The 26,159-nt window shown below is 40.5% G+C and overlaps 2 protein-coding genes across 20 annotated transcripts in view; both read right to left on the bottom strand.

Moving 5' to 3' along the window:
• The window catches only part of madd (MAP-kinase activating death domain), a 49,325-nt gene extending 30,704 nt beyond the window's left edge, over positions 1-18,621 (bottom strand). For 3 of the 16 annotated variants that reach the window (XM_071489268.1, XM_071489278.1, XM_071489269.1), the window contains exons 1-11: positions 17,910-18,620; positions 12,201-12,418; positions 9,399-10,040; positions 5,725-6,028; positions 4,453-4,584; positions 4,182-4,295; positions 3,912-3,992; positions 1,687-1,743; positions 698-870; positions 330-565; positions 66-222 (exon numbers count right to left, since the gene is read on the bottom strand). In XM_071489268.1, the coding sequence (XP_071345369.1) occupies positions 66-222; positions 330-565; positions 698-870; positions 1,687-1,743; positions 3,912-3,992; positions 4,182-4,295; positions 4,453-4,584; positions 5,725-6,028; positions 9,399-10,040; positions 12,201-12,259 (1,955 nt within the window). In that variant the 5' untranslated portion in view covers positions 12,260-12,418; positions 17,910-18,620. Of the gene's footprint in view, positions 1-65; positions 223-329; positions 566-697; positions 871-1,686; positions 1,744-3,911; positions 3,993-4,181; positions 4,296-4,452; positions 4,585-5,724; positions 6,029-9,398; positions 10,041-12,200; positions 12,419-17,909 lie in introns of all 16 variants that reach the window. The other 13 variants (XM_071489272.1, XM_071489273.1, XM_071489270.1 and 10 more) reach the window with 7 other exon arrangements.
• Positions 18,622-19,353: 732 nt separating this feature from the next.
• The window catches only part of nr1h3 (nuclear receptor subfamily 1, group H, member 3), a 124,563-nt gene continuing 117,757 nt past the window's right edge, over positions 19,354-26,159 (bottom strand). For all 4 annotated transcript variants that reach the window (XM_071489293.1, XM_071489292.1, XM_071489291.1 and 1 more), the window contains 7 exons: positions 25,656-25,922; positions 25,298-25,503; positions 24,545-24,724; positions 24,088-24,187; positions 23,588-23,701; positions 23,261-23,355; positions 19,354-22,995 (listed from right to left, as the gene is read on the bottom strand). In XM_071489293.1, coding sequence (XP_071345394.1) covers positions 22,849-22,995; positions 23,261-23,355; positions 23,588-23,701; positions 24,088-24,187; positions 24,545-24,724; positions 25,298-25,503; positions 25,656-25,922 — 1,109 coding nt within the window. In that variant the 3' untranslated portion in view covers positions 19,354-22,848. The remainder of the gene's footprint in view (positions 22,996-23,260; positions 23,356-23,587; positions 23,702-24,087; positions 24,188-24,544; positions 24,725-25,297; positions 25,504-25,655; positions 25,923-26,159) is intronic.

Here is a 26,159-nt window from a genome sequence, read left to right as displayed (position 1 = left end):
AACCAAGATTTAATTGGATTGTTATGCTGAAAAGGATCTAGCTCTTTTTTTTTTTTTTTTTTTACCTGTCTGTGGGGTCAGATTCGTTGCCCTCGTCCTCCAAGGGACCGGCCATAGCTTCAACCAGCTGGGAGCTTCCGTCATACACTCGGTAAACCACTGGCTGCAGCTGGTGTGCATACCACTTGGGCTTGTCTCCGATTAAGGAGGGGTCAAACACATCTAAAAGGGAAGTGTGCAGAATATAATGCTGTCAACTTACTTCAACACTTTTCCTCTAAAGTATATTAAACGATATGCAGACTACAAAAATCTGAAATGAGTCTTACTGTTGTGTATCCTCTGAAAGGCGAGGTTGGTGGGATTGAGAGCCCACTCTCCATAGAACTCCACTGCCTGTGTGTGAGAAAGTTTATCTGCAAAGCTAGAACGTCGTGGCCGAGATGCGAGAAAAGACGACGACTGGAAAGCCACCACTGGCCGGGGGAAGAGGCGCAGGGTGCGAGTGTGCATCTGGAACCCCTGAAGAACATTTGGTGAGTTGAAGAACCGTACCATGGCCACCCTGCAAGACAAAGAAGTTAAATCAGCTCAATATTTCTTCAACTTAAGTTAGTATATCTTCAGGGTTCCTTGCAATTTAAATAGATAGAGAAAAAAATTTGACAGTTCATGGAAAGAGACATTCGAGGCTTGCCTGGTGGCGACATCCACAGAATCTACGTCATTGCCATAAATGAGAGGGTTGAACTCTGTGGAGGATGGTGAGGCTTTGTCTCGTCCAGGTGGGAGCAGGGGCATCTCCTGACCCTCCTGGAACTTCTCCAGGTTCAGAATGGGTTGGGTGTTTAAACTCATACTGGCCAAGGCCTACAACAAGTGACAGTGACACTAGTTATAAACATAGCAGTGGATCTAAACACAAAAACACAGCGCTGTGATGGACCACTCCCACAACTGGCATCAACATTTAGTTAATAATATCAATTTCTACACCTAATGGGACATTATATAATCGTTTTGCCTCTCTTAAGAGGGAAAACAAGTAGGACCAAAGTGACTGATAGCTAGAATGGCGACCTCAACATCTGGTTTTAAAATCTGATTTAAGGGATGACATTATGGGATAATCCATTTTACTAAAATGAATCCAAAAAATAATCCCAGTAATGGCCAAAAGTGAGGCCATTTTCACTGGTTTCACAATTTCACAGTTATTACATACAGGAGCTGAGGGATCAGTTTTGTGCATGTTGATGCCTGTAGTGGGTGTGTCATTTTTGGAGAGGAAGAGCACAAGGGAAGTAAGTCACTATGCATGGTTTGCTTTGAGGGAACTGCTGCAGACTCAAGTGTTGCTATGTTTAGCTTAGCATAATGGAACATTTAGTTGCTGGGTCTGGATGAATGTTAACTTTGTCAAAAGTGATTAGCTTCATCATATCTTGTTTTGGTTACGAGAACACACTCACTGATGCCAAGATAGATGCACGCACATTCAGTCATGCGCAAGCCAGAGCTAAGCAGTTTATCAAAAGACTGGTCCGCGACATTCTGTGACACTGTTATGCATTTTATTAAAGTCTTGAGAATAGGAGACAAGTAGTAGTGACAAGCAAAATAATGTGAGAGAGAAGATATCCGTGCAGGGGCATTACACATTCCACAGGACGAGAGATGAGTAACCTTATTTTCAGAGGAGAAGATCTGCTTTTGGGTGATCACGGTCAACCTAACCAGACACTAGGAAGGGGATAAGAGAGATGCGAGGAGAATCACATGAAGGCCTGGAATGACAACTTTGTGACTGACACTGGAACAGCACGTGATGGGAGGGTCACAACCACAACCCTTTCCCTTTCTTTTCTTCGTCTCCTTTTAACAGTACTTCCCTATTTGTCGTTTTTTGCTGACAGCCAATAAGTATATTTTGGTGGCACCCAAATATGAATCAAATAAATCTAAGTTCATGAAAACAAAGGTTATTTTTTTTGATTAGTTTGAGCAATGAAAGACATGTTTTGCTGTTTTATCATTTCCATTTTCAATTCTACAATTTACTGAAGAAAGGAGATCAGAAAAGATAAATTTGTGTTTGTTTTGAAAAGGTGATGGACGGCCAATAAAGTAAGAGCATTTACGAGTCTGAGTGAGAGTGAAGAGGCAGAAATTTAGAGAAAGAAAAGACCAAGAGAGAAAGTATGAGAAATATGAAGAGGAAATGAAATGAGAGACGGTGAGAAACACAGAAAAAAGCAATAATGTGACCAAAAACCAGATTTCACCCAGAGAATCCAGCCAATAAAAGACACATGAAGGCCATCCATGGTGACCGACTGGGACGAACCAGCGGTTACAATGGAGTGGTGATGACAGATACAAAACAGCAGATCTTTTCACACATATAGATAAATACTTGCACAATAAAGTGCCTGTAGCAAAATAAAAGCCTTAATTGTAGTTCAGAAATAAATGTCAGATGAGCTGAAATAATACAACCAACCAAAAATAAATAAATCAGTCATTTCTTAGGACCAATTTATTTTAGTTTTTTTCAGTGTTAGATGCAAGTATTTTCTGTTTGATTTCTCACATCAGCAGCAGTCTGCTTTGGTATCAGTCTTCAGATTATCAGTTCAACCGTCTTCCCTGACATTTTCTCCATTCACATCAATATTGTCTATTTATTTCCAAATATACAACCGCTAAACTGAGGCTTTGCACACTCCTACACACCAGCCTCGCAGTCACACATCCGCACACGGGGAGAGAGCTGCTAATCACATACGGCTAATGAACCGGCTCTGATTCAAGGCATATTAAAGATAATGAGCAGATGCATAGGATTTTAACTTAAAACAGATGAAGTAAAGTTTGAAAAGAACATATAAGGGAAGTTCTGTGTTGGTCGTCTTCAATGAGACGATGAAATAAAAAAGTTAAACATATAAAACAGCTTCAGTGTATGTATTAAGGCTTGTGAAGCTTTGAGCTTGGGCCCCTGAAAAAGTACCTGGTACTCATCTTTAAAACAATAAAACAATATTATTGTAATTAAAATTAGTGATCATTTAAATTTCTGATTAAAAAGTAAATCATGACAAAGATTTCATTCATTGTTGCTATTTGTGAGACTTTACGGATGAGTAAACATTTACTCCTGTAGTCGTTAAAATAAGAGGTTTAAGACTTAAGACTTGATCAATTTCTTAATTATTTCAATTTGCAGAGGTTTCACAATGACTGTGGAAAAACAATGCATGCAGGACGCATTGCAATCTATCAACATCCACGGCTAACTTTTCTTGGCTAATTAACAAACTGAATGATCATATAGTGTCTACATTTGCTGACACGTGAAGGGGCTTTGTATGATGTGTTACTGGTGTTGTTCACAGTTTCAGTATGAAAATACAAAGTGTTTCCATGAATCAGAACCAGATTCTAGCGTTAAGTTAAATAATTGGGTAAGAGGGGCAAGTTAGTTACTACCAGTAAGACTAAAGGTTTTGTTTGGGTAGCACAGCCCTAGCATCTGATTTTACCTCCAAGAGCTAGAGCATGCAGGGAAAACAGGAAACAAGAAAAGAAAAGAAAAATCATTTGTTTATGTTAGTGCACAACAAAACCAAATTCAAATGCTCCCACACTCATGTACAATACATACAACTGTGTTGAAGAAGGAAACCCCTACTCTTCACACTGCTGAAAGAGAAGTTTTATATTCAAATAAGAGTGAAATCAGTCACAGGAACAAACATCAAAGGTCGGCTAGGCAGGAGAACCTGGGCTCCACAGACTTCTCTGTAAAATGCCAATATGTGCCTGTGGTTTTGGGCTGGCTGTCGCAGTGTAGAAGAATCAGAAAACGTTACAATGATCAAATCTAAGAAGAATCAGACATGCAGTACCTGTTTCAGATGTTTCTTTAGTTCGCCTGCTTCAGGTTCTGGAAGAGGTGGTAGCATCTCTGCATTGGTGGGTGCTATAACCTGCAGGCAAATAACAGTCCTCTAAATCTATTTTATAATGTATTTGAGTATAGAAAAGGGAAAAAAAAAGAAATATTTAAGCCCAGACATGTCCCTCCGATAGTAGATATTCTCTGTCAGCTTGGCCATAATGAAGACAGAAAAAACTAGATCAGGACAAGCAGAAGAACATCATGTCCATGTACTGACCTTGCTGCTGTCAAGGTCCACAAGCCACACATCGTCTGGCATTTTGAAATCAGATTTGTAGAGAAAGAAACTGGCTGGTACACCTATGATGTAGGGAGTGGGGGCAAGAAGGAGCTGTGGAGAAATTAAAAATACCAGTCAGTGACAATTTAATGTTACCACAATGGACAGTATTTGTAATTAATACGCAAGTTTGGTAAAAAAACATAAAAGTGTGAAAAGAAACCAGCTACCTACTCGAAATATATTTATAACATATCATAAATTTTACCTGTTCAGCCGAGGCCATGCATGTTGGCAGTAAAGGGATGACAGGGAACATGTACTCCAGAGGGTAGATCATGGCCACAAAGGCCATGACGCTCATAGACAAGGCGTTGTAATCTCTGGATTGAAGAATGACCTGAGAAAAAAAAACACCATAATTTTATCATCCTGTGTATTTCAATACAAACATGGTGGATGTTCACAGTCATTTTATGTTACACCGTCATATTCAAGTCACCTAGTTGACTCCCTCTGGTATTCAGACAATTATACATCTGATCTATCCCTATTTCCTTTTTTTGTCTGTGATGTTAAGGTGTGAACATTTTGCCTTGGATTTGTAAGAGCAATATAAACACCTGAGCTTTTACGATCAATTAATTTGGCAGAACAAAAAGCTTGAAAGGAAGCCACTCTGAAAGCTTCCAGGCAGCTCTTAGTTCAGCCTGACTGAATTTAATGATGTATTGAATTCATCTTCAAAAAAAACAAAAAACAAAATGGATGAATACAAGATGGCAGCATTTCATACAGGTTGATAATTTATTTCTGGTGGTCGACCCTGGGGAGGAGACGTGAGAGTGGGGGAGTGCTGCAAACAGTAACTAATGACTGCATATGGATGCACCTTTCTGACAATTTAGCTTTAACACTACACAGATGACTGAATAGAAATGTTTCAGGTTGGGGGGGGGGGGGGGGGCATTTAAAGCAGAAGAGATCCAGCATTTATCCAACATTATAGCCCTTCAGTGGTGAGACTAAAGCCGTGAAGCTCAGGTTTGATTTGGGACTGTTGCAGACGGGCCCTGGTATCAGTGTCACTGTAAACCAAGAGCAACACCAGAACACTACACCAGCACCAGCCAAACACAGACTCCGATTACATCCCTGCTAAAGGTTCCAGTGTTAAAGATGAGACAGACAGAGATTAAGAGTCTCTATTCAGTCATACAGTGTACTCTTTTCACCCATCATCCTTTGTTCAAACTGCAGTCTAATGGCTTTAATGAGCCTATATCTACCAGAAAATGTCTGCTGAAGGTCACTTTAGGCATTTCTAAGCAGGTCTCTGTCCAGGCAGGGACACACAGCTGCATCCCAGAGGACACCACTGGCCAATCACAATGTACTAAATATAGCTGCGCTTGTCCTTTCTCCTTCAAACAACCAGTCTAGTCTAGTCTTTGGAGACTAGAGTAAACAAAGACAGAGCCAAGCTATGATTGATAAGAGACGGTTTGCATCCTGAGCTCACTGCTGTACATGCCCTTACCTTGTGTTCTAGCAGTACACAGCTGAGGACCTGAAGACAGGCGTCCACACCCAGCAGCTCTAAGGGCAGGTGCAGGGGGAAGTCGACCATGGAGAAGCGGGAGTTGTCAGGCAGGGCGAAGGTGAGTGGCCGTTTGAGTTCATGGGGCAACACTTCGACATCCACACGTCTCTGACTGGCCAGTGGTACTGGTGAACGCAGCAACCGGTACACCCAGGATTCAATCTCCCGCAGGTCGGCCAGCAGCTGGCTGCCTTTCTCTTCTACTGACATGGCACCAGTGAACACACGCCACATGGTGTCCCTGGGAAGCGAAAAACAAAGTATATATTCAGGATTCAGTGTATATGTTGGTGTAATGCTCCTAACACGTTTTCTAACTCCAATGTGATGCCTCCATGCTTGTTCTGTCTGACCAGAGAATCCTCTACTAAAAGATATTAAAGTTTCAACAAAGCAGATAAATTCTCAGATCTGAGAGGATGAAATCAGTCGATGTCTCGCATTTCAAGGGGAAAGTTGGGCCCTGTTCAGACCTGGTATCAACGTCTGTCTCTGGTGATCTGATCACAAGTGGTCAGCTCTAACCAGAGGTGTGAACGCACTGAGGACACATTTGAGATTCAATCACTCAGACCACATTGTGGTTACATTTTTTAGCAGTGTGAACACAACTGTGTCCTGGGCCATATTGAAGATCCCACCACAGTTTCATAATGAACTGATTTGTCAAATGGATAAAACTTTATTTCATTTGAGTCGTGAATGCAATGTCCTGCTCACCCCCTCCATGCCCTGCTCTCTCTCTCTCTCTCTCACACACACACACAGAAGACAATGGACCTATCTGTCAGATTGGTTGAAGACAACAGCGCATACGTATTTATTTGCATATAAAGCAGGGAAGGAAGATCTGCTCAGAAGTGGTCACCTGAGACACGTGGAGACACATTTTAATGTCTGCCGTGAACTGACTTTTGTGATCGGATCACCCAAGACGCTTGTTTTACTTAGAGAACAGGCTCCTATCATCTAACTTACACCTACAACAGTTAAAGCTCGCAAAGACAACAGGAAAACAAAAGAGAAAAGAAGACATCTGTTTATGTTAATGCACTAGAAAACCCATTTTAAATGCTCCAAGTAATCATCTCCGAGTAATTAGTTTTGTCTGACCAAGAGTCTGAACCCAAAATATATTCAATTTACAACGATATGAAACTGTGAAAAGCAATAAATCTTTAAACCTGAGAAGCTATATTCAGTGAGCGCCTGGCATCTTGACTTGATAAAGTTACAGCCAGAGAAAGAGAGTTATGAGAAACTGTAGAAATAAAATAACACTACACATTATGTAACAGCATGACTACGAGCTGACTGATGATCACAGTGACTCCTACTGATAGCGAGAAATTAGCTTCTTTTTTTGTACTCTGACGTAAAATATGATAATCTTTACTAATACATGTATTGATGTCATTCAACAGTGACTTTAGGGTTAAAAACTAAATAAACAACATAATTTGCCAAGAGGCCTGAGCAAACACCCAGCGAAATCACTAATATGATGAGCAAATGAGACACAATGAAACACAGGGGAGACTCTTGAGCAATTACGAAATATTGATGTGCCAAACATGGTGCCATTAAACCCTTTCTAGAGTGTATACTCAGTGTATGTGTGGCAAGACGGGAGATAAATCATTAGTCCTTTGGAGCCCTCCCACCAACTGCAGCTGCTACCCAAAGGCAGCCAGAGACCTCAATCTGTCACAGCCACCATAACACACAGCGCTCCAAGCCATTATGCAATGGCTCGCCTTCTCTTCTGTCATTAACATAACGCAGTTTAACAAACCATGTCTGGAAAAAAAAAAGATTCATAGATGTGTTCAGCCTTTGGCTTGAATGGTCTTTCCAAGGTTTGACAGATAAACCAGAGTTCTGTACTGATGATATATAAATCCACTGCAGCATTTTAGCAGAGGAAAAAAATGTCAAGGTATGAGATTAACGGTGCATTAGACATTGCTACAATCCCTTATAGTGATGAGGGGGAAAGCTGCACTGGTTCTACAGCTATAAATAGACGACTGTGGAGAAAACGACGTGATTACCAACAATCATTCCCGGGCCTAAGCCAGTGTTAAGTGACAGCCTAATTAACACTTTGTCACTGCAAAATTGCAATCTATTGTGTCAACAATGGCAACAAAATTACCCAAAGAGCACTGCAAATACTGACATATTATAATACAGTGTCACAAAAAAACACAGTGCACAGCTGTGGGCATTTTCTGCAGCTTAAATAAAATATGAATACATCACTCCTGGTGCCTCATTTAAAAAAAAAAAAAAAAAGTCAATTTACAATATTATCAACTCTTTGCTTCAAGTCCAACAAGCAAAATGCTGTGCTAAAAGCCATTTCTTCATACTGTTGTATACACAGTGAGTATACCACACAGCTCCTACGCACTTTATTTTCTGGTTTAGGGTTATAATGTTATCCTTTAAAGTAAATATCAACAAAACTTCAGATACACAGTATATGATGTGCATAACATTTATGTTTCTTAAAAACTGTAAGCCTGAATGAAGCAATATTTGCTGTAACACACATCATTAGAAACAAACCCCATGAAATGCACTGTGAATATTTTTGTTGCCATTATTTATCATGAAGGTGGAGCGTGATGACAGAAAGCGTACTGTGAAACCATGACACAGGCTGCAGATGGCCTGCAAAACTGCATGGTGCCACAGACAAAGCCTCGTGTATTAAAAATGAATTAATTAATTCTGAAAGACAAACATACACATAAAAGGTGGACAATGAGAGAAGCAGATGGAGCAGTAGAAATACTGTGAAAGCTACAAATTGTCACTATTTATTGTTCACTTGCTGTACTTTTCTAACCTTGAAAATTGAAAATTTCTAATTAACAGCAAAGAGGTTGTAAGCAACTGTATCAATCCTGTGCCTGTGCAATAATTTGCATGAATGCATGGATGCCACTCAACAGCTGACAGACAGGTTATAAAGCACAAGCTCTATTTATCTACTTTTGTGCTTTTGAGCTATGCTATTCATCCTTTTTAAATAATTTACAGGTGTGCATGTACAGGTTTGTTATCATTTATTATTAGCAAATTGCTTTTAACAAGACTTGTCCCCAGCTCCATTTATTACATTTGATAATATTAAACTGTTGAGGGAGGACACATTGTATGAACCAAGCGGCAGTCTAAAAACTGATGATGGGAAAGTAAATGTGATGAGTTCGTTAAAATCAAAGCTTCGTCCCCCTGGTAGGATGAATGTATTCAGCAAAATTAAAGCCAATCAGTTTGTTAAATCAGGAAATCTTGTGATCCAAGTTAGCATTTGGCTGTAGGGTGACAGAACGAAAAAGGTCAGCGTGTCAAAAGCAATGAGCGTTCATCATCTGACAAGCAGGAATGTGCTCAGCACTTTGATAACAATGAACCTATAGAGTTTGGTTTGGATGTGGCCCTAGATATCCACGTGCTGGGAGCCTGGCTAAAGAAAGCATCACTTAACTTACACAGCTAACATCATTTTACGTTCACATCAGTGTGAACCAATAGGTAAAAAAAAAACAATTGCAAAAAAATGACGGGGGGATGGGAGCAACACACAAGAGCCTCACCTCTGGGTGGCGCGAGGGAGCCCAGCCCGCTGTGTTAGCCTCTGGCTGCAACAGTCCACCAGCCTCTTCAGAATATACAAGCATTCCCTGAAGGTGGAGAAGAAGGGGTAGTGGCTCAGTATGCACAGTGAGGTCAGCGTGCTGTTGCGGTTCCTGGCTGCCATCTTAGCAGCACTTCGTCTGTGCTGTGGGGATTTGCCGGCACTTTGCTCGGCACCTGGTTTTCCACTCTCTTCTCCGGAGGCAGACGGAGGTGCTGACTCAGCATTGTTAGGTGGAGGCAACGTGGAGGGTGGGCCTCCACCGCTGCCATCGGACCCTTCGCTCGCAGTCTCCGCTGCCTGTGCTGCCGTCTCTGTGTGACTGTTCTTGTCCCCACGAGAACGGTGATGTCCTCGCTGAAATGAGCGGTAGAAGTTGACACAGATTCCATAGCGGGTGATTCCTGAGTCCTTGTCGGTCAGCGTGAAAACAAACGAGGAGTCATCACGAAGGCTAACCCTACGCTGGCGTATGCTCAGGCAGCCCTCTGGTTGGCAGAAAAACACCACATCTGGTGGGAGTGGGAAGTCGTGGTGGTCCTCCAGCGGGTAGCGGCGGAGAAGCTGAGGTGTCTGGGCCACACTGTCACTACTTGGTTGCCTGGAGGGGAGATGGACAAACATTTTGTTTTTTAAAGAAGCAACATACACCCATCATAACTCACTTCTGATGTAATCTATTTCCCCTCATACGGATAAGAATTAGGAACTGGTTCCAGTTGAGAGCCTGTTCCTCATTGTCTGAACCATCGGCATCATATGCCTATGAGCTTATCAAATCTTTTTATTCACGTCAGCATGTTTTTCTGACACGTTGCACATTGCAAAGACAATCTAAATTGCTGGAAACTTGCGACAAGAAGGAGTCATGGCGGAGAGGAAAAAACAGTCCAACGCGTGGCTTCATTTCATGAAGAAAGATGACGACAGTGCTAGTTGTTATGTCATTTCAAGTGAGGGTGGAAAAAAAACAACAACAACGACAACATCCTGAAACATCTCTCTATCTGTCTCGGGCTTAAAGGATAACTTCAGGACTCATGTTTCAGGAGTGAATGACAACATTATGTGTCTGATAACATTATGAACCAGATCCTTTCTATTTCACCAGAAACATGCTATATTGCTACCAGACTACACTGTCAAAACCAAAAAAATTTAACCCTTTTACAACCACGGGGATCACCGGTGACACCGCGGCGCATGTGTATTTCAAATTCCTCCTGAATTAGATTTTTGCAATCTCAGAAATGTTCAATCTGCACTTTTCAAGAATTTATAAAAAGAAAGTTGAAGAAAATTCAATTCCGTTTTTGTCCTTTTCTTCTGATAACACACAGCTTTAGGTATTTAATTACATAAGAATGGTAAATACTTGACAGATTTTGAAAGTTCTACTTCTCCTGGAAAAAGGGTGTAAATTATTTACACATAGGGCATTTTTTGACACAATTATTGACAAAAAAGACCAGGCGTTTCAATAAATATAGCTATTATTATGGTGCTTAAAGGGTTAAGTCGCAGAACATGGGAGTTGCTGGAACACCACTTGATCAGGAATCATTATGGGAATCGATAAAGAATCGGACTGATTAGCAGATACAATAATGGCACTGGTATCAATAAAATATTATCAATTCTCATCATTCATTAACTGACGAGAAGCATTTCATAAAAGAGGAATTACAGTCAAAGCCTTTGATCAGCTGATACTACAGCATAATGGCTAACTAAGCCTGATAGAGGTCAGGTGCTTTGGTTTGGAAAATCCGCTGAGGGTAAGTACACAAGTAACACGTACCCCATCCCACAACAACTCTGAAATGGACCTGAGGCGTAACACTTGAATTCCTAAACGTTCCAGCAGAGATACTCAGTGGCCTAGTCAGTTCTCTAATTTCACTGTGTTCATGTGAATCATCCTTTTCCCTGTGGCTACCCTGCTTGAAACAATGTGCTGCTATGCTTCATTATGCATGCTACATCCCTTCCAAAGTAAAAATCTGAAGGTGTTTAATAAGTGATGAAAGAGTTAGTAAAGATAATAAACTCTTGAAGCCATCAAATGTCAACACTGGTGTTTCCCAAAAACTTCCAAGTCACGGCAAGCAATTACGATGCATTCAGCCAAAACCGAAATATGGAAGATGCGTTGAGGGTAAAATGGTAATGACTTGCTGCAGGGTACCGGTAAAAGATGATATAACAACCACATCCTTTGAGCCTGAATTGTACAATTGAGAATTTAGTCACGGCAACCATGATCCAGTCTTTAAAGTTGTTTAATTAGCACAATGCCAAGGTTCATGCTATACGTTATGCTATATGCACTTACTAAACAACATTTGATGATGTGGTTGTGAGAGCTGGTCCTGCCTTGTGCTGTGGCAAAAGTAGAGCTGGGACCTATATTTTTTGCAGAGCTGCCCTGCAGTCTTCAGCCGGCACCTGAGCAACAACACCCACTGTAGCAGCACCTCAAGGTCTCATTGAAATTACTGACTATTTTGACTTTGACATTTTTGTCACAGTGTATTTGTTGGTATATCGGGGTCTTCGTGGGTTCTGAAGCTGTGAGTCTCCATAGCTATGTTAGAGGTAAGACTTCAAAATAGCTTGTCAGGAAAATAGACCCCTGACATACCACTCCAAGACTCACCAGAACTTTGTTTTTAAAGCAATATTTACAGCCTCCATAATGACTACATTGACTATTCTGTTAAACCCAACACTACAACTTAAAGTCAGATTAAGTTCTTACCTTGCTCCAACTACTACCAAGTAGTCAAGAAGGCGAGGGCACATTTTCTTTTTCTCCATCTTGGATTGACCACGTCCTGTATGTCACGGCATCCAGGATATATGTTCCCTCTTGAGTCAGTGGTGCCTTTCCATCACAACTGGGAAAGTTGAAGTGTGAAGTTGAAACGCTGGGCCTTGGTCATCATTTTGATGGTTCAAACAATTACTAAGTCAGACCTGTAACACACAAAGAAGAACAGAGAAATAAGAACTCTGTTTTAGGTCATGTGTTTCTATGGCCACAATAAAATAAACATTACAGTAGAAACCAGCGAGAAACAATGTGGATGAACATTCATCAGCCACACGATTTTTCACAGGTTATGTTATAACGTCAGGCTGATGATGGTCAAGGACTATAAGACCATAATGAAGTTGTGCGCATTATGTCTACTCAGGTATGCAGTAGTCTCCATTTTCAACAGAGGGACAGAGAGAGAGATTTTTCAGTTGAGGAAAGAAAAACATACGAGTGGACTGGGGAGTGTGTCTTTTTGCAGTAATACTGTGAACATGACAGAATGAATGTTCTAAGATGTCGTCTTTCTCCTTCTCTAATACGCTATCAAACATCATTGTTACTGCAATGTCACGTCCACGTTTACTTTCAAGGAGATGAAAAACATCAACAATGATGTCAGGCTGCTGTTCAAAAATTCACATCCTACAGTGTGTTCATCTCTAGCAGACAGGGTACATGACAGACAACAAGAGAAAACAGGAGGAGCACAAAAGATGTCGGGCATGACAAGCTTGTCTCCAGTGTGTTGCCTACATTTAAAAAAAATATACATAAAAATATAACAGCGTACATCTAAACAAAATGGACTCAAAAATGCACGGAGCTTTTCCAAAAAACTTTGACAGTGCTGTAAGAGTGTTAATGTTCTGCTATGACCATTTTGTCAGCTGGTTGTTTTCGGTGAAGGATAAAGCTTTTTCAGTGGAGGTTGGCTAATATAGTAAGCAGCTTAGGGGCCTTGGTGGGACAAGCACACTTCTCTGCTTGCACTATGGCCTTTACATGCCCGTGACTGACAGGAAGCTAAAGCACACTCAAGCTCTACAGATGGCTACTCAGCACCATGGAGCCACTTACAGCTCCAGTCCAGCATCTTTCTCACTGTCAAGATGCTGTAATCGTTAAACTATGATCTTGATACAGCAGGATAAACTTTTCAGCATAAAGTACAATAGTACAAATGACTGAGAGAGTGAGTGAGTGAGTGAGTGAGTGCTAAAGCTGTTTCTGAGACAGGGCATTGCAGGCGAGCAGGCTGTGCATTAGTCAAACAAAGCTAAACCAACACTGGTGTTTAATCATGTCAGCGATCTGGATGTAGTCTTGTAAAGGAGATGAGACTGCATGAGCCACTCCGTCTGAAAAACAAACAAACAAGCCAGGGGAGGGTGCGGATTATGCTAAGTTAAACGTCTTATTTTCCTAAAACTATTTGCACACACGCTATTATTTCTGCATTCCCACTGACATGTCATCTCATTGGTTACTGATGAAACTCACCCCTCCCCCACACGAGGAGGTCAGAGGTCAGGATAAAACTGAACCTCCTTCATTCATGTCTGTTGGTTAAGTGTTGGTAATATCACTGTTTTACATCTACAGTGATAGGACCGACACAGACAGAGAATAACGATGGGCATTTCCATTTCAAAGAGCATCTCGTGGCTGAGGTGAGGTCTGGTTTATCGAGACCATCATCTGAGGAGAACATGGTAACTCTCTAACTTCCACGACAGATTTCTCCCAGCACGATGTTACAAAATGGCGGCTGTACAAAGAAGCCCTTGCTCTTTAATTGTGAAAGATTAATACCAAAAACCTGACTGCTACGTCTTACATTATATTTAGATGACATATTCACAGGATAACATCAGTCACAGTGAAGCATCGACAATGAGAAAAAAAAAGAAAATCTGACAGGACGAGCTCACATTAGCATCTGTAATAAATGTTTGGTGAAAAAGAACATCTACAGTGACAGGATCTACCTTTGCCATGTGTCATGCCACAGTAAACAGCCTTTACTCCAACACTGACAAATGCCACATGAGTCCGTGCTTTGCAAACTCCACCCTGAAACACAAACACTCTGAGCCCAGAGCAGTTTTTCACTGTCTCTTCAGGGCTGATATCCCTGCACTGATAAGCTAATGGATCTATAATCTAGCCAGTAGTTCGTGCTACTCATGCATTCAAACAGAAAAACCTGAGAGTAACCTGGGGGGGAAAGACCCGGCTGTTTTATATTGGAAAATGTATCACAAGTTTAAATGACCACTCAAACAAAAAAAAAGAATATCACCTCCTTCAATATTTTAAATATACACAATACAAATATACAATTGTAATAAACAGCTATTAACACTGTCATTCATGTTAAGACTTGGTGTAGATTTTCTTTCTGTCTTAGTGCTGTCACCCCCCAAAAAAACTGCTCGACACCCACTGATTTGTTAATATGTTAAAAAATAATATCAGCAGAAAAAAGAGTGCATTGTCTTTCCATTTGGATTAAATAGTTTGGCTATGTGGGGCAGCTGTGGCTCAGGAGCAGGTCGTCCACTAATCAGAAGGTCATGGTCTGATCCCAGGCTCCTCCAGTCCACATGTCAAAGTGTCTTTGGGAAAGATACTGGACCCCCAGCTGACCCTGGCGGCTGTTCTATCAGTGCGTTTATGTGAATGGGTGAATGTGGCATGTACTGTAAAGCACTTTGATTGGTCCCTAAGGCTAGAAATGCTTTACAGAAGTCCATTTTATAAGACCATTAAATCCATAACAACCTTTCATGTGCTTAACATGTGAAGAGCATGATTAGACAGACATTTATGTCTGTTTATATTAAGTGTAAATATATGTTGACATGAATTTCTTGCTTTAGGCATGTGAGCAACAAATGACAACAGCACTGCATTTAAGTCATGAGCGGGACACTAGTCACACGTCCTGATACAGGCTGTGATGAACCCCATGGGACAGCCAGCATGAGACGCCGCTGTGTCCATTAGGACATCAGAGGTGACTTTATCACAGAGGGCTTCAGATGCATTGTGGGTAATTACATCTATTAGCTCTACTTTTGAGTGGAGAAGCCATTTGCAAATGGACATAAGACACATTTCAGCTACACTAATCCTGAGGGAGCATGATGATTAAAGTGTCAAAATGTTACTTAATTGCCTAATAGATCCAAAATAAAGTGACACATTAGTATTAAGGCAGTGTAATACAGAATACCTTCTCATCATGTTTTTCATGTTTGGGAAGTGTGTGTGTGTGTGTGTGTGTGTGTGTGTGTGTGTGTGTGTGTGTGTGTGTGTGTGTGTGGTGCCATATGAAGACACCGTTCACACTGCACGACACAATGGGCTGAGTCTCCTACAGTTTTTTGCATGTCGACGAACAGGAAGACCCCAATAAACTGTCACTAATATGTAGATCTGTACTGAAAGGCTGGCAAGAATTCAAACCTTTTGTGTGGAAAAACTCAATTTTTTCACATAATTCAAGCCATTTCTACATACATGACAACAACAACAACTCGGGGCATGTTGGAGAGCGGTAAAAACGTCAACCTTCTTCACAGCAACTGCTAATTACAAGGAGGAGTACAGAAAATACTACAATATAATATAACACAACATAATAAGTCAGAGGGCGAGGGCCTGTACAGAGAACAGATACAACCATTTTTTTATCTTTCCAAACCATCAAGACAATGAAGCAACATTCAGGACTGGTAACATGAATGCTTCCTGGTGCAAAGCCAAAATGGCTATTTCATGAAGCAGCAGAACTGGAAGCAGAGCTGAAAGCAGACTCATCCAGCACAAAGATACAGGACCACAGCATTATTTTTAGATGAGGACGGAAGGACTACACCACTTCACTGATTACTGTATTTAATGAGTGAGCATGGTATTGAACCTTGTTTCAATCTCAAAAACAACACATTAGATAAAAAGAACCACCACGACCGTGTGTAATCTTCAAAGGCAAGATAATGATGTAGGTTACAACAGATGAATCTGGTCAGAGTGGTCTGCAGGCAGCACTCACTGGTTATGTAAGCGCAGAGAGCAGATAGATATGATTCACAGGCCTCCAACATGGACAGCATTTCTTGCCAGTCACTGTGAACAGCAGTAACTCGCGATGGAGAGGTCTCAGTTGAATTAGTCTTAGTTGGGTGACGGCGATGATGTAATAAGAGAGGGATGAAGGGTAGATTGAGAAAGTATCGATCACTGCATCCTCACTTTTAGATTACAGTCTGCTCTTACTGAACCAGTGGTACAATATTCCATGCCTGAACAGATATATGAACTATTTAGTTCCCCGTCAATAAATCTGGTTAGCACAGAAATGACAGCCTGGACCTCATCAGGCCAACACAGACCAAGCACTATCCTCTTCTCTGTATTTATCCATTAATTTCTAAAACCTCGTCCAGTCTGTGACCCCCATTTCATTTTTGGTTGCAACATTCACCTAACCAAATATTGGGTGCAGCAGTGTGGTTGCAGGTTGCATTTGGGTCATGTGCCATCATGCAAGATGTCACGTCAAATTGAATATGGCAAGCTTTTACTTTTCCTTGGGTAACGGAGGGAGCTCAGCTCAGCGTGCACATGAAAACCTTGTTTTTCTTTTTCATTTGGAAAAGAAATCATATACCAATGGCTGTGCATTTCATTCATTCACTCACACACTGTTATGCCAAAGGCAAGAATGAAAAACAAAGTTCATTTTTTTCTTTTTTGTTGAAAATACTGTATAATTTTACCAATTTGTGTCTTGAACGATTGTGAAATTCAACCATCTGAGAAGTTTAAAATAGAAATTACTTTTATGATAAGAACCTATGCACTATTTTATAAGATTTTTATATAAGAAATCTTTAGATCTGCAAATTTACTTGTGACTAGCTAATAACTATTATAAAATAGCATAAAACAGACACACTCCAGTGTAAGTATTTGAAACCTGGACTTCAGCACAGAACTTGAGGAACTGTTCTTCCACCACTGCTGGTTTGACATTGAGTTAAACAACACAGCTGCGTCCTGAGTGATGAGGCCACAATGACAAACGGGTTCAACGGTGTTACACAGTAAAAAATCCCACAAGAGCCAGGCTTAGTTAGGAGCTGTAGTGGGAATTTTACTGCCTGCCAAGCTGGGTTAGCTGTGGAGATTAGGGTAACGACACACGGTGAGGCGAGGGTAGCATTCGCAGTAACAATGCAATAAATGAGATAAGGCAATGCCGACGCCTCCTGATAGCTCCGAGGGCTGGCCGTGGAGTCTGTGGCTTTGTTATCCTTTTTTTTTTAACATTTAGGACAAGCTGCCAGGCCTCGGCTCGTCCTCGATGTCCAACCCGGTGATGTTTCCCCGCAGCTCCGCTCGGTTAGCTTCGTGCTTTCTTACGCCACGGATGGATTAGCTAGTTAGCCGCCTAGCTGCTAACAGCATCTTGACATTTCTTTTTTCCTCATAAATACCAACCTGTCAAATGTAACAAACGGTGGTGACATCGGTAAACGGTTTTTTTTGTTGTTTTTTTTTTTTTTTTGGTGGGGGGAGGGGGCACACGCCAAAAAATTTAAATAGTTAAGCATGTTGATTTAAAAATATCCTTACCTGCTCACGTTAGCCGATTAGCCGCTAACGCTAACGCTTTCGCTGCGAAGCCAGCAGCTGATGACGGCCTGGGTGGTGGGTGCCCTCCTCGGTCACAGATGGAGAGAGGCGGCGGTGTGTCTGTGTGTCTTGTTTCCTGTAGATTACGGTGTATCACCGGGAGCAGTCGGACGGGGAGGAGGGCTGAGAGGCGAGCTGCACCGTCTGACTGGCTGACAGCGTTACAAGCGACGTGTGTGCGGCTCGGTCAGGTACAAGCCGCCTTCACAACATCCCCTTCATCATCATCAGTCTGCAGGGAGTTCCGCATACTCACAGCCCGACCAAACGGAAGCGGCAAACAAGCCTGATTAAAAATAAAATATAAAAAATAAAAAAACCAGTATAGAGCCTGAGGTGGCAGAAGTTTACTCAATAATCACTCTGACCAGTTTGCAGTATTACATGATGTTTTATCGCTTAGCAGGGCCGGACAAAGCCTTTTTGGGGGTGGAGGTATGATCTGACAACCACCCCACCCCACCGACCCCACAACTGTGCAATTACTAAATTTATATGCCATTACTTTGTTTAATTTAGAGTATATTTGTTTAGTTTTCTGTGTTTGTTTTATCTGCATTTCTAGCTGTTTATTTAGTCTTTATTTGCAGCACAGGCAGCTCCGGTTTTGTATAGGAAGGTAGGCGTTCGGCCGGCATGCACCTTTTAATTTACCAGAGCAAGAAAGGCAACTGGAATCATGGTTTCTTTTCTCTTGTGTGCGCTGTCTTGCAATGGATGAATAAACCTCTATAAAGAGAAAACCTTGGGTTCTTCAGCAAATTAAATATGAATAAGAAAAAAGAAACATCCACTGATGGACTCAGAGATATACATTCAAAAGATACTTTTGTTTTTGGTCAAACTACAGTTTATAAGGCCAAGAATGAACTTTTGTACTTAAAATTGAAGAATAAATAAATAAATAAATAAATAAACCTTCATTTCACTCAGAGAAACCTTGGAGGCTGAGAGGCCCTTTATAGCCACTTCTTTTGGTTATGACTGGGCCTTTTTTTTTCATTTATAAAATCCCCATCATATAGCTATATGTTTTAGCATACAGACAATAGAGTGCCCTAACCCTTTATTTTGGTATACTTAATGTTGTAAATGTACAATGTCACAATCAGTGGTCTCTACTTTGAACATGATTGGTACAGTATTGAAATCCCAACTAACCAAATGGTTCATATCTCAGATCATAGAGCAAACTGTCTTTCTGAAGTTATGCAAAACCCTCAGTGATTCCATCATTTGTAATCAGGAGTCACTGAGATGAGTCAATCACTGAAACATTTCTGGCCCATCTAAATACCAAATAAATGTGAAGTCTTGTCTGCACTCAAGTCAGTCCCTGAGCATCAAAACCTGACCAGAAAACAAGTAATTGATTCCAAACATATGAGCACTACAGCAGAGCTTTAATTTATACTGTACATACAAAACAGAAGGTCTTCAGGAGTTACAAGTATTAAAATAGGTTTGCATTTATATATATCAATGTTTACAGTGTCACCCTTTGAGGACAGGAATTAAATGAGATCAGAGGCGTCAATTACAGTATATACAGGATAATTATAACTGTGATACATACAGCATTAACATAACATTTACACTAAGAAACAAAGATTGAAGAGCAAACAACTGACACTTTTTGCTAATTTGATCAGAGTACAGCACACCAAGAACAATTCAGTTTCATCAAATCTGTCAGTTAACCTGGGGTTCATTGAGGCGTGGTGGAAAACTCACTTCAATATTACAGAGGGTACTTTTAAACTTAATGGTTTGAAGTGTTTGGCTAGAGATACCCTGCAAACAACAAAACCAGAAACCAAAAGAAAACCTCACATCATTGAAACGGACCCAAAATAAAGTTTTGCAAAGCTAACTGAAAACAAACCACCGATACAGTTTCACAACGTGCACACTATTTATCTGCTTCGTTTATCTGTCAAAGAGAAAACCAACACCTTACCAAAAGATTAGAAGGTGTATGCAGACCAATAACAAAACATTCCCATTTTTAGAGTTTCAGTGAAAAGTAAATCAGAATTTGAGAGAGAAGGCAAAAGACTTGATACAATACGCGGTCAGAGAAGGCCAGAACAACTTTGGCCTCTGTCTTTGAATGAAAAAGTGCAGCTCAGGAAAGTGTAAATTACATTTACTGATATCAAGGTTGAGGTTTAATTCAGGAAATTTTGAAATTAGCAGTGCAACATAATCCAGCTAAAGATGGTAATTAAACTTTTCATGTTGTCTTGTACAAGTGAAGTGCACTTGTTTCCAGGAGCAGAGAAAAGGTGTTTTATTTTTGGTGTTTTCTGTAGTGGGAGAGGAAGAAAAACTTACATTACTAATGTGTCTGTGATGCTTCTGCAGGTTAAAGAACATACCAGCATTAACCAGTGTTCACCAAGCTTGATGATGATGATTATGGTCTAATTATGTTTCATTTTGTATATCATACATTGATTGAATGGCAAACACATCTCGGCAGTAAACTCACCAACTTATGCTTTTTCCATAATCAGAGTTGAATTATTAAGTACCCTTGATCTGTTAAGACTGGGTTTTTTTTCATGTAATACATTTTAACATGTCACAGTAGAAAAAGCACAGATTTAAGTTAGAGGAGTAACAATGCCATTATTAATTTTATTAGTAATACCTGTAGTTTTTTTATCTACTGTGACAAGTCAAAATGTCTTAACAGGCCTGTTTTTTACAAAAAACATGACTTTACAATCTGGGAGATCTATAACAGGTCATTAATTTAAATAAACATTATGCAACACAGATATGTTGGTGGATGAAGTTAAAAAAAATTCAAAAAAAAATCAAATGATCAATTATTAGTGATTTTGGACAAGAGTATCTATTTGAGATCAAACCAAAATTCTGCCTGTCTGTTGTACCTGTTACTGAGAGTCCTGTGTATTTGTATTTCTGCGCTGTGTGAAGAATCAACGTCCTATTCTAGCTATTACACCTCAGCTGTTAAATACAATTTTATTAATCAAAAGCCATTAGAAACTGTAGCTGAAAATAGTTAAAAACTGAACAATAATTTAGAATGAGATTTTAATTGGTGCCTCATAAAAGGTGAAATGGTTGAGAATATTTGTGTTGGGACAGAGCAAGTCTACCTGGAAACAGCTAAACAGGCAGCTAATGAAATTTCTGTCATTTCAAAAACGCGCTGCAATGACATTATTTTGTCCAGTTTTCCTCCCTCTCCATGCAGCGCAAGTATGAAGCGAGAATAAACCTCACAACTGTGAATTTACATTGACATTCTTTTATCAACCGTGAGGCAGCATTTCAAGTTGAGGAGAACGCATGAAAAACACAGAACGAATATAAACATCTAGATCTCTGTTGCTATAACGTTTATCATAACTTAGTTTTAATGTTTCTGCTCATTTCTTGTTGCTCTCTGCTCCCTGTTAATATAGAAAATCAGACCAGTTAAAGCTGTTTGTGCTGAGTGTCCATTCAAGGAAGATGCTCAGTTGGTTTTCCACTGTATATTCAGTTAAACATTTTTTCCTCAGGATCATTCATTGTCTATTATCAAAAATAAAAGGCTGTGAAATTCTCTGTATTCTATTCAACGTGTATGTGTATGTTGCTTACACCTTTCTCACACCTTTAAATGATTATGATAAAAATCACAAATCAAAATATGAGTATTACTGTACTATTTTGTAATGAAATGAGTAAAAGTAGATCTTACATACACATATTGACGAATTAGTTGTTAAAAGTTGCGATCCTTTCTATTTCGATTTATGATCACAACTTTGTGAATATGGGCTTTTATTCATCTGAAAAGAAGGTCACAGAGATGGTAGACTGACTTCCTTTTTAAACCAACAGTTCATCTTTACATAGAATTTGAAGACACTTTAGAACCACCTATTCCAAGGTACCAGTGCTCTGTATAAAATAAAATAAAAAAATGAATCACATCACCATTTCCTGTAAATGAGGGCACAGCCTGCCAGTCACCCACAGAGTTTAACTTTCTTGTGCGTTAGTATGTGATTGTACAATCCTGTTGACACTTCTTATGTGTGCACTACGCTTTTCCTGTCAAAATAAATATAAAATTTACATGAACGTTTATGGGCATCTATAAATGACCAAAAGGGTCCCTTATGCAATTGGAAGAAATCTAACCTAATAGAAAGTTATAGAAGCCCCCAATTCCCAGAGGTCTACTTCACATTACTTTACCTGAGCAACTACACCAACCTTTTGATTTCTGAACTTACTTCAAAAGGAATACAAATTATTTGTTGCCATATAACAATTTACAATACCATCCAGATGGCCTATCATTTCACCCTAACATTAATAATGTGAACAACAGGTAAGGATCTGCTCTTGCAAAACTCTGTATCCATTTCCACCTATTGCACGACTGCAAACAAAAATTAAAAATCACAATTTCATCTGAAAGTTCAGCTGTGAGACAGCCACAGCTAAGACCTGCTCAGAACGATGTGATAATTGTTAGAGAATGAGTATAGAACTGCACTAAAGATCGACATAACTTTCAACAAATATTAAATCAGAGATAACTGGCAAAAGAGCCCGATGCTGGTATTTAATATCGCCACAATCATGTCAGCATCTACACAAAAAGGAAGAACAACAAAAGGCTCAAAGAAAACTAGGTGTTCATGTATCTCCTTATGAACACAAAACCATTTAGCAGTCTGTTTGAGGGCAAAGGGCAATGATACTCTCCTCCCACAAGAAAATTAAATCTCAATGCTCTAACCAATCCCTGACCAGAAGGGCAGAAGGAGTCCGTGTTCCTGCTGGATGCCATGCCTGTCTCTGACTTCATAAAGCCACAGAGGGTGAGACATCAGGTTTGCAGTCATTCAGTGACGTCCCAGATTTCAGAGAGCAGCGGAGGAAGCTTCTTGTCCTGGAGGCGAAGGGCAAAGACTTGCTCCGAGTGGACGCTACTTAGTGTACGAAGGCTCACCAGCTTCATCAGCATACGTGGGAACATCAAGTGATCCTGAGGGGAAAAAGTAGGAGCAGACGGGATACTTTTAGTTCTACAATCAGCATGTCTGTAGGAATGACTATAATATTGATAACAGCTTCTCCTTTCTCAACACACAACTGCTCTTGTAACTGTTTCAGACCCCCCCCCACCAGTCTGAACAAAAACATGCATCCTCAGCCCTGACCCGTTGTGCTTGTTGTGATGATGGCAACCAGGTTATCCTGACACACTGCTGGTCACAAGAGGAGAGGTTATATAAACACCAGGCACTTACATTTGGTCTCTTTATCATGATGTAAGAGCGCAGTGCGTCCACATATGGCTGCTGAAGCCTCTCCACCAGATCATGATCCTGCACATTCGGCCGATCTAAACAAAGTTCACCAAACAAAACAGAAAGACACCTGTTAATCTCTTTTAACACAGATTATCTGTTTTGTTTTTTTTTTTAAATGTGTATATTATTTTCTGAAAAATGCAAAATCTGAAACTATCAACCACTTGTCCTGTAGCATGGGTAGCATTAGCTCTAAATGCATTTTCTATTTGATCTCTGGATACTGAGGAGTCACTGCAGATTATGTAGTTCATGAAATCTGACCTGCAGAGAAGATGTTGATGGCAATGAGCAGAGCGTATTCGGCCTCGTCCAGATGCAGGTCATTCATTCCTTTTGAAAACTCAAAGATGGGGTTGATGAACTCAAACTGAAGCCCTGAGGTGGTGAGAGTAGAGAGAGGGACAAGCAAACAAAAAGTCACTTTAAAGCAGGAAATGTGTTGCAATTGTGGCGTTTAAGAGGGACTGTAATTATTGCAAACTGTGAAGTAGGAGCGACAAATATATACTTTGCTATATAAATATTATAATGAATCAAACATGTCCTTTTTGCAACAACTAGATACAGCAAGTTTCATGCAGTGTGTTTAAAATTTGATTGTGACGAATGGTTTTCTAGTAGTTGAGGCATGGTTAAAATAAGAGTTAGAATAAGAGTTTAAATAGTATATAAAACAGATGGAATACAGCCAATCAGCTTAAGCAATACCCAATATTTGTATGTTCCATTAACACTTGAGAAGCAGAAATAAGCAAATGCACCTGCTTTGGCAAAATCCTCCTTATTATAGCTGAAATCCTTCAGAAATGTAATGCTATCAATAGCAGGGTTGTACCGCCGGGATGTCTCAAGCAGCATGATCTGAGAAAGACAAGCACATGTTGGTGAGTGGAATATTATTATACACCCAAACTAAGACACACTGACACACACACACGAAAAATGATGCTGGTAGCATCTTTTCACAACAGCATTGCTGAGGAGTAGAATGTATATTGGTGCCATTGATTAAAAAATTTATTAGTAACTTATTTTGCATCATGATAAAACTGCAAAGAGCTGTGACCTTAGGACAGTAAGTCCATCATTATTTCATCTACAAAGTTTGCACATTTAGTTCACTTATCACATATTCAAGAAAGTGTTGTTTTTAAATCAGTGATTTCATTTCAAAATTAAAGTTACAGAGACAATATTTCCCGGTAAATCGCAACAAACCTCAATGGTTGACGTCTTCAGTAGAGCAATCTGGTCCTCCCTCGTGAGCTCCAGGAATCCAGGAAGCTGCTTCGCAAAATCCACAATCTCCTGGACGGACATGATTGCTAGCTCGGTGAAATGGGCAAACCGCTGCTGACGCACTTCTCGGTTCTGCAGGTCCTGACTCTGTGGCCACGGCTGTTGGTTGCACACACAAAAACATTAACACACAAGCACATTTATGAATTGGTTACCATGGAGTAAACATTCCCCTGATATGTTTTCAAAACAGCAAAGCTGCAGACACAGCATAATATAGGTTAAACCTGGATTCAAATCAAGCAGCTCTTTACTGGAAATTGACTGCAGATGTCCGTGACTCTCAATGTGTCTGCACACATCAGCAGTCCTATAGTAAATACACTTTGGCTCTATTGCAGCTATACTCTATTCTCTTAGAGCTGCCAAGCCGCTGCAGAATAACACTGAATACCTGCAAATGTAGCCTCTGTTACTTATTTTCTAAGTGAAGCTAATTTTATTATCACAATTAATTGTTGCTCCTGCAAACTGCACAACAGGTTGGAGGTATTCATCAAACCTGCTGAATTTAGCAATAAGTGGGCGTGGGTTGGCAGAGGTTGCATTGTACTGCTTCAGTTTTGGAGTACATAAATAAAATCACTGGTCAATATGTGGTTAATATTAGATGAGGGTCAATTAACTGGTCAAAAACAAACCCAAAATCTTTCCTCTGAGACATTCACTTACTGTCACTTTTGGTCGGTCGAGGAAAGATCTCTTGTTGCATTGCTTCTGCATAGCCACCAGTTTCTCAATCATCTCCTGCTGCTGTGGATCCAGCGTGGCTACTTCCTGGGGAGGTGTGGGGGTGACCACTGTGGACGTGCGGGCCGTTTCCTCCTCGTGCTGCTTCTTCATCTTCTTTAGTCTGATTTGTTCCTCAGAGAGCACACCTATAGGTCAAAGAAGTGTTGAGTGTTGAGCTCAATCCCTGAGTTAAGAGGATCCATTTTATTCTCAAGATTTTCACTCTGGCTGCAAAACCACATGCCAACATGCAGTGGAATCTAAATATCTCTGATTCATTTGGCATCCAGACACTCACACTGCTCCAGCATGCCCGCCTCCCGACACTTGCGCAGGCGGCACTGTTGACACTTGCGTCGCATGTACATGTCCATCTCACAGCGGCCGTTGTTCTTGCAGGAGTACTGGGCACTTTTAATGACGCTGCGTCGAAAGAAGCCCTTGCAGCCCTCACAGCTCAACACATTGTAATGGAAACCAGAGGCCTTGTCACCACATACACTGCACACCTCATTGCCCAGCATCTTCGGGGCAGGGCCCTTCTTTCTCTTCACTGGCTGACCATCTACACACATAAAAAGAGGTGGTAAGCCACATTAAGGCACCAGGCACCAGTGTGGTTACAGACCGTTACTCAATATGCACTTTACAATCTAACACAATCCAGCAAAATAAAATTCAATCCTCCCTAAAAATGTGTCAAATATGATTTAACTGAATGGTAACTTTTGAGGCTGCAGTTCGAGGTGAACTGCATTAAAGTTTCTAATTTGTTGTTCACCACTGTGTCTGTACAAGGAAA

This window comes from Trachinotus anak, unplaced genomic scaffold, assembly GCF_046630095.1.
Source record: "Trachinotus anak isolate AG129_WGS33_773 ecotype Australia unplaced genomic scaffold, CSIRO_AGI_Tana_v1 ptg000011l, whole genome shotgun sequence".
Taxonomy (NCBI): Eukaryota; Metazoa; Chordata; class Actinopteri; order Carangiformes; family Carangidae; genus Trachinotus; species Trachinotus anak.
Note: the sequence above shows the minus strand (reverse complement) of the source record. Positions and strands in the feature narration are given on the sequence as shown.